Source organism: Pipra filicauda, unplaced genomic scaffold, assembly GCF_003945595.2.
Source record: "Pipra filicauda isolate LSUMZ 115617 unplaced genomic scaffold, ASM394559v2 scaffold71_size5581439_pilon, whole genome shotgun sequence".
NCBI lineage: Eukaryota > Metazoa > Chordata > Aves > Passeriformes > Pipridae > Pipra > Pipra filicauda.
Genome location: NW_024104887.1, coordinates 2,834,840 through 2,847,042, shown reverse-complemented (window position 1 = coordinate 2,847,042; position 12,203 = coordinate 2,834,840). Strand labels below are relative to the sequence as shown.

The 12,203-nt window shown below is 47.9% G+C and overlaps 1 protein-coding gene across 5 annotated transcripts in view; it reads right to left on the bottom strand.

Annotated features, from left to right (window-relative positions):
- The window catches only part of COL26A1 (collagen type XXVI alpha 1 chain), a 181,827-nt gene that overhangs the window by 20,133 nt on the left and 149,491 nt on the right, over positions 1-12,203 (bottom strand). For all 5 annotated transcript variants that reach the window (XM_039389324.1, XM_039389323.1, XM_039389325.1 and 2 more), the window contains 4 exons: positions 10,280-10,433; positions 7,690-7,734; positions 4,441-4,557; positions 3,075-3,227 (listed from right to left, as the gene is read on the bottom strand). In XM_039389324.1, coding sequence (XP_039245258.1) covers positions 3,075-3,227; positions 4,441-4,557; positions 7,690-7,734; positions 10,280-10,433 — 469 coding nt within the window. The remainder of the gene's footprint in view (positions 1-3,074; positions 3,228-4,440; positions 4,558-7,689; positions 7,735-10,279; positions 10,434-12,203) is intronic.

The window sequence follows — 12,203 nt, the reverse complement described above, 5'->3', positions numbered from 1 at the left end:
TCTGCCTTGTTTGAGAAGACCTTGATATACAATTTGCTCCAGGAGCTTTCCAGCTGCTGGCCAAGCCAAGAGGAAGAGTGCAACCAGTCTGACCTGGTCAGGTAGGAGCATCTACATTCCCTGGAAGAGGGCACAGCCATCCTGCAAAGGGGAAACCTGAACCAGCCCAGGAATGCCCTGAAGGACACAGGGAAACCTGCCCAGCCAGGCGTTGAGAGCAGTTGGTTTTCTCAATCACATGCTGTTCCCTTCCTCCTCTCCTTCCCCTTTACTTCCTCTGCTCTGTTCTCCTTCCTCAGGAAGGGCTTTCCATGGCAGCAGGCACTGGGATGTCACTTCATAAACCCCTGAGCTGTGCCCTATGCTGGGCACACAGACAGCCCACTGGGCCTCAGTTTCCCTTTGCTGTCCCCTCAGGCACTGGCACAGGCTGCCCAGGGAAGTGGTGGAGTCCCCATCCCTGGAAGTGTTTAAAAACATGTGGATGTGGCACTTGAGGACATGATTTAGGGGTGAACACGGTGCTGGTGCTGAGTTAATGGCTGGACTTGACCTCAGAGGTCTTTTCCAACTGTGATGATTCTTAATTTTATCTCACCTGTCCTTTGCAAACTGAAATCATTGAGATGTAAGAAAACACAGCCTTCAACAGAGCAAAAGTTGCATTCTTTTCTCCTTCTTTTCCCTAAAAACTCTCAGTGTTAGCACAAGAAATAGGTCTGAACTGACCCTAGACCAGGTACCTGATCACTCATTTTTAAGTGGCAGAGAAAGGGAGTGATCCCAGCAGCAGCAGCCCCAGCAGGGGTACAGCAGTTCAGCTTCTGGCCTAGGTCTAAGGTTTCTGACTAAGGGATAAATTCCCCCATTATAGGCTTGATTTGTTGAGACAGGATGGAAATGAAGTAATCCTGTCTTAATTTTTTTCTGCTACCTGATCTGGAGGGAAACAACTGGGACCAATTTTTTTACCACAGCAGAGCAAAACTGCAAGAAAATATTTGTCTCCCCATTTTTGGCTTCTGCCTGCTGATAAATATTGCCAGCAGGAAATTGTGATTAATAAAGGCACAGGCATTAACCATGTCCAGGCAGAACCAAACACTGTGCTACTAAAAATAACCTGATACAACTCACATCTCCATGGGTGCACAGGCCCATTACCAGGAATATGCTTCCCTCTGCTGTCAGCAGCTGGAATCTTGTGTTTATAGTTTTCAGATGTGCTCCATTCAAAACCAGTAAATACATTTTTTTTTTAATCCACTCAGAATTTACAAGGCTAAGCTTTATTGCTTAAAGAGGATCAGCTTCCCAGCAACCTGTGGTGGGCAGAGTCAGCCAATACATGGGCAAAATGGTAAGTTTGGTAAGAAAATGGGCTTGGTAGTGCTGCAACATTATCATGACCCCATAGATATTTGTAGTTAGGTTTGTATTAAGAAAAATTGTCATAAATTTTTGGGCTACTCCTTGTGAAAACCAAGAAATCCACAAGGTGTGGAGGAGGGATGCCCAGGGATGTAAATGTAACAGTCACCATTTACTCACTTCCTCAAGTCCATGTGGGAGCCTGTTGCTGCCCAATGCTGGCAGAGTTAATACAGATAATTATCCACTCATTTATCCTCTTCCCATTTTGGGACACATCAGCTGGAAAGGCCGTGTAATCAATGGCTTTATCCATTTTTTCATTTACTCACTACTTTGCAAGAAGGAGTTTAATTTAAAGGGTGATTGGAGGGAGGATCCTTAAGGATCACTTGGAATAAAAGGCTGAATGCAGATTGGCACCATTTGGTGTGATCCTGTGAGGAGTGAGGGGACCGTAATGCAAAACTTCCTTGTTCCACACTCATGAACACAGCAGATCAATTTATATTTTCTCAAACTCTTAGTGTGGGGCTGCAATTATTCATCCTGTCCATGTGCTTTAAGTAACTGCATATGAAATGGAGCTGTTAAAATTCTTCCCAAATTAAAAATACATCTGTTCACTTTCGGGAAAGGGAGTCTGGAGAGCAGAGTGGGTGGAAGGGAAAGGAGAGCTCTGGATAACTGTCAGACAAGGGGAGACTCACTAATCCTTGGCTGTAACTAAGACAACTGGGCTTTGAAGCTGGACATGAGCAGTAAAGCTGGGAAGAGGCACAGCTGAAGTCTGGGGGAGTGGAGATGGGAGCTGAGGCTCCAGGAATTTACCAGCCAAGTGGAGACACAGCTGAGCTCTGCTTTATCTTTACTAGATGCCAGGTACACAGGACTGGACTGGAAGAATCAAGCCCAAATCTGAGAGTGCTCCAACCCAAATGCAGGGTGTGTCTTTCTTAGAAAGCCTTTTCTTGCCCTGCACAGCACAAATCAAATAAATACATTTCTTAACCCCCCTGACCCTCCAGTTACAGGGAAGAGACAAATCTGGGCTTTCCAGTGTGTGACTCTGTGTTTTGTGTGGATGGGGGATCATGTGGATGCACCAGAAACGCAGGTGGAAGACGCAGCTGCGGGGGCAGGGGAAGAGACACATTTAACAGATGTCCTTGTTCTGTTATATAATTCCAGAGTTACAAATTTTGGTCCTTACTGATTCCTGAGCAGCCCTGACACTCCCACACCACAACAGCGGCACCAAGAGGTTCCCAACAGCAGCACCTGAGCCAGACTCTGCATTTCTCTACCTCTTGTCCCTCAGGTGACACTACCTGAGCAATGTCATTTCCCTACAGACCCTCTTCCCAGCAGCCACACGTGATGAAGGCTTAAAGGACACCAAGTTGCCTCCTCAAAGCTGTGATGGACCTAGAAAACCAGGGAAAAAAATCCCCCAAGCCCTGTTCTCACTGGTTTTTAGGAGAGCAGTGACTTAGTTCTTCATTTTGGAGAGGTGAACCCCTCCAGCTTCTAAGGGGTTTCATCTTGAACAGGAACTTCCAAGAGCCCCACACAGTAGAGGCAGATTGTCCAGCTGCTCCCAGGGTCCTGGCAGGGCCAGGAGGTGGAAGAGCTGAGCTGCTCCATGCGTGCCCACTCTGCTGAGGTACCAGGAAAACATGGCAACTGAGGAGGGAACTTACTTTCTTTTTCAGCTGTGGGCTGGAGCGAGTAGAGAACCCCTTGTTGGAAGGTAAGAGGGAGGCTTGGGGTGGCTGGTGGCCCTGGAGGACCTGGGGGACCTGGGATCCCGGTTTCTCCTGGAAGTCCTCTTGGTCCTTGAGGTCCCAACAGCCCTGTGCAGAGGCAGGAGAGGATGTGTTAGTGCATTTGGGGATGTGCTAATGATGCTATCCTGTAAAAAGGCAGTAAAAAGACAAAGGATTTCTGTCCTAAACTGCAGTTGTGGGAATTAGGGGTGTGGGGGGAAACAGGAACAGCTTCCCAATTTTCCCTTTTTTTTGTTTAGCATCTTCCCCTGCAAAGCAGACAGCCTGACTTGGCTTAATTCCTGAACGAGGGAGATCTCCCCCCTCCCTGAGGCTGAGCAAGAAACTAAAGCAAGGTGTGAAATCAAATCTTTCTCTTCCCCTCCAGGTACACCTGTATGTCACCTTACTGCCAGGAAAGCACAGGAAGAACAAGGGAAACACAGTCAGTCCAGCAGCAGACTGATCCCGCTTCCTGTGGGGCTGGAAGGCTCCCATTGCAAACTGAGAAACCAAAAGGCAGACACGTCCTTGGCCAGACTTCGGCCATTGAGAGGTTGCCAGAAAGTGCCAAAAAGCAGCCAGGGCTGCTCTCACATTTAAGGCACGCTCCGAGTTTTAAATCTTTCCCAAGCTCAGACTTACAAGGCACAGCCTTTCAGCCACAGAGAGCACAGAGCCCGAGGTCTGGCACCTATTGTGTAGTATCTCCTTCATCAAAACATTTAGGAACATTTTGAGGATGAAGAAAGTCTCCCAGCTCAGGAATGGAGTGTTCTCTGAAAGAATGGCCTCATAACCTTTTCCCTTTACATACAAAAGCATCATTAGTTTGACATCCTGGCATCTGACAGCTTGACACAAATGGTGGAGAAAAAAGGGAGTTAAAACAGGCACCCAGTGAGGGGGTTAAACAGGGAACACTCTGCTCCAAAGGCTGACAGGTCACAGGCTGTTTCTTACAGCTCCTGAGCAGGATGGGGAAACATGATCCTGCTCTGCAGCTTTCTGGGACAAGCTCTCTCCAGCTCCACAGGAAATCCCAAGGTCTGTCATTGCTCGTGCAGGTGATGCTCAGCATCTCGTGTGTCTGGCCTTTGATGATCTGCTGTCACAGGCAGTTTGTATAAAGTGCTCCCGGCTGATCTCAGTGCCCAGGGGACTCGCTGGAACGGATTCGATACCTCTGAAGATGCTCAGCATCTCGTGTGTCTGGCCTTTGATGATCTGCTGTCACAGGCAGTTTGTATAAAGTGCAACATCTCCTGTCTCAGTAGCACTGCCCTCCTCCAGCACTCACCTGGTGGCCCTGCTGGGCCCCTCTCACCGGGTTGTCCCTTCTCTCCTTTTGGCCCTGGTGGTCCTGGAAGACCAGTTGGTCCGACTGGGCCTGGAGGGCCAACCTGTCCTGGCAGCCCTGAAACCATTCACAAAGGAGGTTAGTTGGAGATTTTGAGGGCAGTTCCTCAAAACCAGAGGAGAGAGACTCAGAGATGCACAGGAGGAGAAATGGAGCTGTGCCCAGACAGGGTGGCACTGGTGGCAAGAGCTGTCTGGCAGAAGAGCCAGACTGGGCCTTGCTTCTCCTCTAATTCCTCCAATCCCTAAAAAAAAGAGGCTTTTCCCCATGCACAATGCCCTCCCCAAAAAGCCAGCAGGATGTGTACCTCCAGCTGGGATGTGCTGGGCAGAGCTGAACTGAGCCCCCACATTGTGCCCTCCCCAAGGCCTGAGCAGCTCGAGGCAAGCTCTGCCTGTCCTGTGCTGGGTTCAGCCAGCTCCAGGATAGTCCCAAGGTATCAAAATACACAAAATATATTTGCAAAAGCAAATCAAACCCTGCCTCCCACTTGCTCTGGCTGATCTCTACCTATCACCCAGAGATTCTGCACCAAAGATGTTTCCCTGGTTTCTCCTGTGTTCATTCACCTCACAAATGCACCACGCTGTCCACATGCTTTTTTCATCCCAAACCGAAATTATTGCACCCCCACTTCTGAAGTAAATAGATGGCATTAATTTATGTCCACAAACAGGGTGCTGAGCACGGTTCCAGGGTTGCTGGAAGCACCAGTAGCACAGTAATTGCAGCCCAGTGGGATGTTCCTTGGCAAGTCCACTCAGACCCCCAGTGAGCCCACAAAAGGTGCAGGGCAGTGTTTGTGACCTAAAAGTGACTCTTTCTGATGACACTGAATAAAATCTTAGTGTTGTTCCCTCTAGACTATCAAAATAATAACAACACTCAGCAATTTGATGGTGTTTTTCAGAAAAACACTGCACATCTTTGGCTCACGTGGAGAGACACTTAAACACTGTGCAAACAGCAGTGAAGCCTTTAATACCTTGGAGACGTGGCTGAGTTACTCTGTCTGCTCAGATTAAGTGGTTAATGGTTACAATAAAGGCATTGACTGTCAGAGCCAAGAGAGTCAGAGGCTCCTGGTTTCTGGGCTACCAAGGGCTCAGAGTATTTGAAAGCAGTGGCAGATCAAGCTCCAAAGCCAGAGGGAGATCAGGCTGAGTCCAAAGTTCAGCACACTCAGTTTTCAAGTTTCAGTCCATTTCCAAGTTTCAGTATTATGTATGACCATAACCCAGCAGAGCAATTTGAAGTTTGATCAATTTTAAGGAGTGTCTTTCTCCTTTCCCAATATCAGGAGAGGTACTGGACCCTCCAAGAGCAGTGCCAGGAGAACATGCTTCATGTGGGGGTGGAGAGCATGGATGGGAACAGAAGCAGAGAAGGAGAAAAGGAAAGAAGTTGGCCAACTAACACCCTCACAGCTGGTACCACAGGGAGCAGGGCTACACAATAAAATCAAGGCTCACGGGATTTGCAGCTCCCAGATTTGGATCCAGTTCCCACTCTAGGTGTGGGACAGCCCACCTGGGGTACAAAACCTTGTCACCCCAGACATTCCTCCAAACTCTCCTCATTTCTCAGAGCAAAGCAATAATCCCCAATATTAGACCCCCTGGAAATATTCCCCTTCCTCTCTTCTTTTTTTTTTTTTCCATTTTGGAATGATGTCCAAGTTATTTTTTCTAACAAAAATGAAGTCTATCCACCTCTAACCCACAGTGAAACCAGGCAGACTGAAGAGGCTCAAAGGCTTTGTGTGGCAGGGTGTGCCTGTACTTCCGCTGCATTCAGTCATCGGTAAAGATCTGATTTTGGTACTGAACAAGGAATTAAGGTGAGGTTTTAATTTGGATCAATTTGCTTATCCCCAGGACACAAAGTGCAGACTTTCCTATGAGGGTCTCAGCTGGCAGTGGGTGCTGTCCTGGCAAGCTCAGGCAGGTGATCAGGAGCCCATTTAAGAAAGCAAGAGCATTTGTTTCCAGCATTGCAAACAGCTTCTCCCCCTGTCAAAAACCTCCAACACACCTGAAACTTCATTGCAGCAAATTCTTTCCAGCACAGAGGGAAGAACAAGAGAAACTGTTTTGCAAGCACAACACGCTGTGCTGCTGAGTGCGGGTCAGAACGTTCCCTCACTCAGATAAATCAGCCTCAATCCTTCAGTTCAACCTTATAACTCAATCCCATGAACTCCTGCAGACCAGGAGCAATCCCTTCCTGCAGCATCCTCAATCACTCTGCTGCAGCAGAGCTTTAGAGAAACTGGCACTTCCTTCCCTGGAGGGGAAAGCGCTGAGGGAAAGGCTGGGAGAAGCAGCACTGAGTAATGTGTCAGGCAAATGCTCACACTGGTGACAAATGGTGTTACCAGCATAAAAGAGACAAGTGCAAAAGGGAGAAGAAAGAGGGAAGGATTCAGGGAAAAGGGGGGAGGGAGATGAATAGGACAAATCTTCAGCTGGCATAAATCAGCTCTGCTGCAGTGGCATTGCTTTCAGAGAGCTGAGGCCCATGGCAAGTGTTTACCCTCCAAAAATATGAAGCAAAAGGCCACAGGAAAAATATTTTTTAAAAGGGAGAGTGTAAGTATTCAACTGCTGGAAACCAAATCAGATGTGCCTGGGTTTTCTTCCTGGTCCTGTCATTAACCTGCAACACACCATCTGCTCCCCTCTCCTCCCCAGGGTTTTCCCTGTACAGGAGCAGGGTGGGTTTGATTTGGAGATACAGATGGGTGTGGGGAGGGAAGGAAGGCAAATGTGGACCCAGGAGCTCTGTTCATATGGAGCTCAGCAAAGCCATGCCCTGAGCATCCCCAGTGGATCTCAGTGCCCCTGGCAGGCAAAACTAGTAAGATAATAAGAGTTTTCTCCCATCGCTCAGCACATGCCCTGCTGGCTCTGGCCACGTGTGCTCCAGTGACCTGGCTTTCCATGCCCTGTGTGCTGGGAAATGAGTGTCTCAGAGATGACAAAGCTGGTGTTTGGCCTCTCTAACCAAAGCAGTCCACGATCAGATAAAACCCAAAGAACAAACCCAGCCTCTCTATCTGTGAGGCTCCAAATCTCTGAGGGTTCCTGCCCTCAGCACCCTTCTGCTTTTTGGGACATGTCATGTACAGGACTGGGCATAACAACTGTTTGGGCTTTGAAAGAGAAACAGCAGAAACCATTAACTTACCCTGAGGTATCAGCTGCTCCTCAGCACCTCTGTGTCCTTTGGGCTCTGGTAAAGAAGGACAGGGTAAAAGAAATAATAATAATAAAAAAAAATAAAAAGAGAGAGAAAAAAGAGAGAGGATGAAAAATTAGGTCTCTTGCTGCCAACTGGCTCAGCCAGAGTATATATATTTTCTTAATACTCAGAAAAATGTATCCTGTTGATTAACAAGCTGATCAGAAAGGCCAGTAGTGCAGCTGTCTCAACAGCACTGATTGCTTTTAAATGATTGTCTGTTCTCAGCCCTGTCACTCACAGAAGAAATAATTCCCCTCATAAACAGTAGCAAGTTTTCCTGGACCTCGGCCTGGAGAGGCATCAGCCAACCCAGAGCCACAAGGTCACCCCAATCACTCCCAGCATTCCCAGCATCCCATCCATGTCAGCCACCCTCGTGGCAGGCCTCAGTGTTCTGCTCTTGGTCCACCTGGCAGAGAAAGCTGGTGGCACGCAAGCTAGGACTTGGATTTATTTTGGCTGAGCACCCAGAAGCAGGGCAAAGTAGGGAATGTTTCACAAAGACTCCGGGGAAGGGAGTGGAAGGGAGAGGGGCTTGGCTTTCCACACTCAGGTTTGAATTCCACCTACTCTAATATCCCACTTGTTGAAAGATCTCCTGAGGTCTGCGAGCTCTGTAAGAGAACCTGGGGGCAGCTTTGGGTAACAAGTCACAGCACAGCGTTGAAATCATCCAAAATGGGCAGTTCCTCTCCATCCTAAACTATTTGCATGGAATTCCCTACACTTCACCAAAATCCACAGGGAGTTTTTTTGGCTGGGTTTGAATTGGAGATACAGATGAGTGTGGGGAGGGAAGGAAGCCAAATGTGGACCCAGATCCATGAAATATCCCCACAGCTCCTTAGCTAGGCAAGGATTTGATGCCCACAGAGGTCAGGTAGGGGGTTCAGCAGGGAACCACATGTCAATAAGCAACTTAACTGATTATTTCTAATTGCTGAAAGACACTGTCCTGGCTCGAAATGGTCCAGTGCATTCCTGACTCCCAGTGATTACACTAGAGTTGTTATTCCACCCTAGGTTAAATAAATCAAGGCTAGAAAAACAAAGGGGAACAGTGAGCAAGGACTACACCTGGTAGCACACACACAGCTGGAAGGCTGGCTGACACGACAGGCTCACACACAGCTCAGGCAGCATCACCTGCCTTTTGGAGGTGACCACCAGCTACCTCCTGGATTTGCTGCAGGGGTGCTGGTACTGCTCCATGGGGTCACCCTGCTGCAAGTGCTCCAGGAGAGCTGCTCTGCTTTCCAAAAGCCTGGGCAAGAGGCAGTCACTGCTCTGTGCTCAGAGAGGCACGATCATGTGTGAGGGGACTTTGAGTGGGAGGGACAATCACCAGTATTTCGCTGGACTGACTTTAGTACAACAAAGTGCAGGTGCAGAGATACTGTGACAGCACAAATAAATGACATGGAGAAGGCAGAAGGAGCCTGTAATGGACACTGGGGGAAACTGCTCTAATTCAGTTCCTGGCAGCTGTTGCTGTGGCTCTGAAAATACTTTGCAGAACATATTGTTAGTGAACCTCCCTCCACGTTGTGGCATCATGTCAGATCATAAACATGGACGACATCTGGACTGTGTTGGTTGCTCCAAGTCTGCTGCAGTCATGAAGAGCTGCCATAATAAACTGCTCGGTCCGAAAAATTAAAAGGGAAGAAAAAAAAAAAAAAGAGAAGAAAAAAGCAAAGTAGGTCCTAAAGAGAATAAAGAACTGCTCTGGGAGCAAGCAAAGCAACAGACAGACAGGCCTTTGGAAGCAGAGAGCAGGGATCTTGAAAAAAGATGCCAAGGTCAAGGAAATTCAATGCGTGGGGATCTGTCTAGCCAAGTGGGCTCAGAGGGAGAGTTTCTTATAAGTGTACTTTTTTTCCATGCCACAAGAGGGATCATAAAACAGCCCATTGTGTTTATGGCAAATTTAGAAAATATAAAGCAGACTGCAACTGATGTTGCTATTCATGGGAAAGCTTTTTGTCCTAATAAACTCAAGAATTACCCGTGCAGCCCAGTCCTCTACCCCCAGCACTGCTCCCAGATGGGGAAACGCTGCAGTCAGAGCTCAGTAGGTGAGTATGAACTGTCCCACTGTGCTCCTGATGGCTCTCTGGAGTTTCCTCAGGAATGTTTCAATCTATCCAGGCCTCAAAATCCATATTTTCTGAACTTAAAACAAACACACTGAAACACACAGGGAGGCACAGTGGCCCTGCTGAGGTTAACAGAATTCAAACTTCCCAGAGACCAGGATTCAGCTCTGGGTGGATCCTTGTGCCAACAGAAATCGAGGCTGTCACAGGCCATCACAGCTGGAAAGAGATATTAGTCTCTGAATTTTGCTACTTTCTTCCAAGAACATGGTGCTCTGAGCTGGCTGAACTCAAGGAAGGGCAGAGACCTTCCAAGCCCTCTCCTCTGCAGCTTCCAACAGCAGGAAAGGTTGACATGGCCTCGTTTTTAGTCACCCTGCAGGAATTGTGTGTATGTGGGATGGGTGATTTGGTGAAGAGCAGATTAGACTTACCAGCAGATCCCACTGTTTTTCTCAGGACAGTCCCAGGATTGAGGAGGGGAAAGGCATCTGGCAGCAGATCATCATACCACGTGGCCGTGGTCCCAGTGATGGGCAGGTTGTTTTCCAGGGATGGGCTTCGCTCCGCAGCCTCGAGCAGGAGGATCTGCACAAGGACACAGGGAACGCAAACGTGCTCAGCTGGATGGTTTCATACATGGTCTCTATTCCTGAAGAGGTCTTGAAACTCCTCTCCTTGCCAGCAGGAGCTGGGAATAACTCTGTGTCCCAAACAGTGGGATTTTGGTGTTGAAGCTTTATGGGTTTTCTGGACAGTGGCAGCAATTGGGATGTGAAGGTGTTGTGTTCATTATAACAGGGTCACGCACCCTCCTTGGAGAGCAGGACTTCACTGCCTCCAGAGAGACTCATGTGGGATTGTCTCCCTGGTGAGAAACATGAACCCAGGGACCAAAGCTGGTGTCAGAGGACACAGCATTTCCCTGGGTTATGTGTTCAAAGCCAGAGTCACAGGATCAGAAATTACTGAGAGCTGCTGAAGGGCAGTACCTGGAGGCCCAGGGTAGCAAACTGAGCACAAGCACTGGCTGTAAGTGAAGCACACAAATACTGACCAAATTAAAGATGATGGAGAAGATGAAGCTTTTAAAGAGTTGAAGTGCTTTAACTTTGAAGAAAATTAAAAAAAAAAAAGCAAGCTATTTCCTCAAAGAGCTCTACTTAGACGTAATAGGATATTATTAAAACTCACAGCTGTTTCTACACCTTGCAAACACACTACCTTCAAATCAACCCACATCCCAGTGGGCATCCCTGAGCTATTTAGGCCATTTACAACCTACACTCCTAGGAAGAGTGACCCCACTTCCTACACATGATTCAGACTGTTCATTAAGCTGTGCTCCCCTGTATGAAACTGGGAGTTTGTCTCTCACATGGCTGCAAAAAGCTTAAATGTCCACAAAAAGCAGAAGGACAGAGGACCCAGGTTGGCTCTGCCCACTGAGAAACTCCATTAAAGTGAAGGCCAGCAGAACATTCATTGCCCTTTATAATCAACATTTTAAATGAAAGTTTTCACAAAATAAGGATTTTTAAAATATAATGAATTTTCTATTTTAATCTAAATGCTTCATGCCTCTGCCTTCCCAGCCACTAGCAAGGGTGGCATAACAAAGTAGTCTATGGATTTCTCCTGGCAAAGTCTAAGCCTGGAATGCCAAAGCCATGGGCCCTGCAGCAAATGGATTTTCCAGCCAGGCAGAAGATAAACGGAGGCCAAGGGCAGCAGCCACTGTCCCAGTGGGGCAGCCAAAGGGTTGGCAGTCCCTGCACTGGCCATGCCTGGGATGAGCAGCCACCCTGCCCCTCACCTTGCAGCTGGAGGGATCCCTGCCCAGGATGGACACAGGACACCCATCAGGCAGGAGCAGGGCTGAGGTTTCTAGAACCAGAGTTTAGATCCAAGACTCCAGCACCTCCAGCAAACTCTGCTTCCTACGCACAAACCCACCTGGGAAAATTGTTCTGGGAGTGCAGCACTGGGGTTTGTTACAGCATCAGCTTTTCCTGTTCAAAAACCACCTAAGCAACACTGATTTAGGGATAAGGCAAATAAAAGAGAATATGGCTCAAACTTTCCATTAAATCCCTAGAAGTTTCAGCTTTTGCACACTGTGTTGTCTTTACATAATGAAGTCACACTGCAATTATAAATGAGAGTGACTTGGCTCTGCTTGTTTGTTTTTTAACTTGCAATTATTACAAGGTTTATCACTTCTTTATTGCAAGGCCTGGTGAGAGCCAGGATTGCAGCAGCGCCAGAAATGATGAACTTCCTGCAGAATGTACTGGCCTGATGGGGGTGAATCAGAAACTAATTAAACTGGGAGCTGGGTTAGGGGCAAGGGAACTG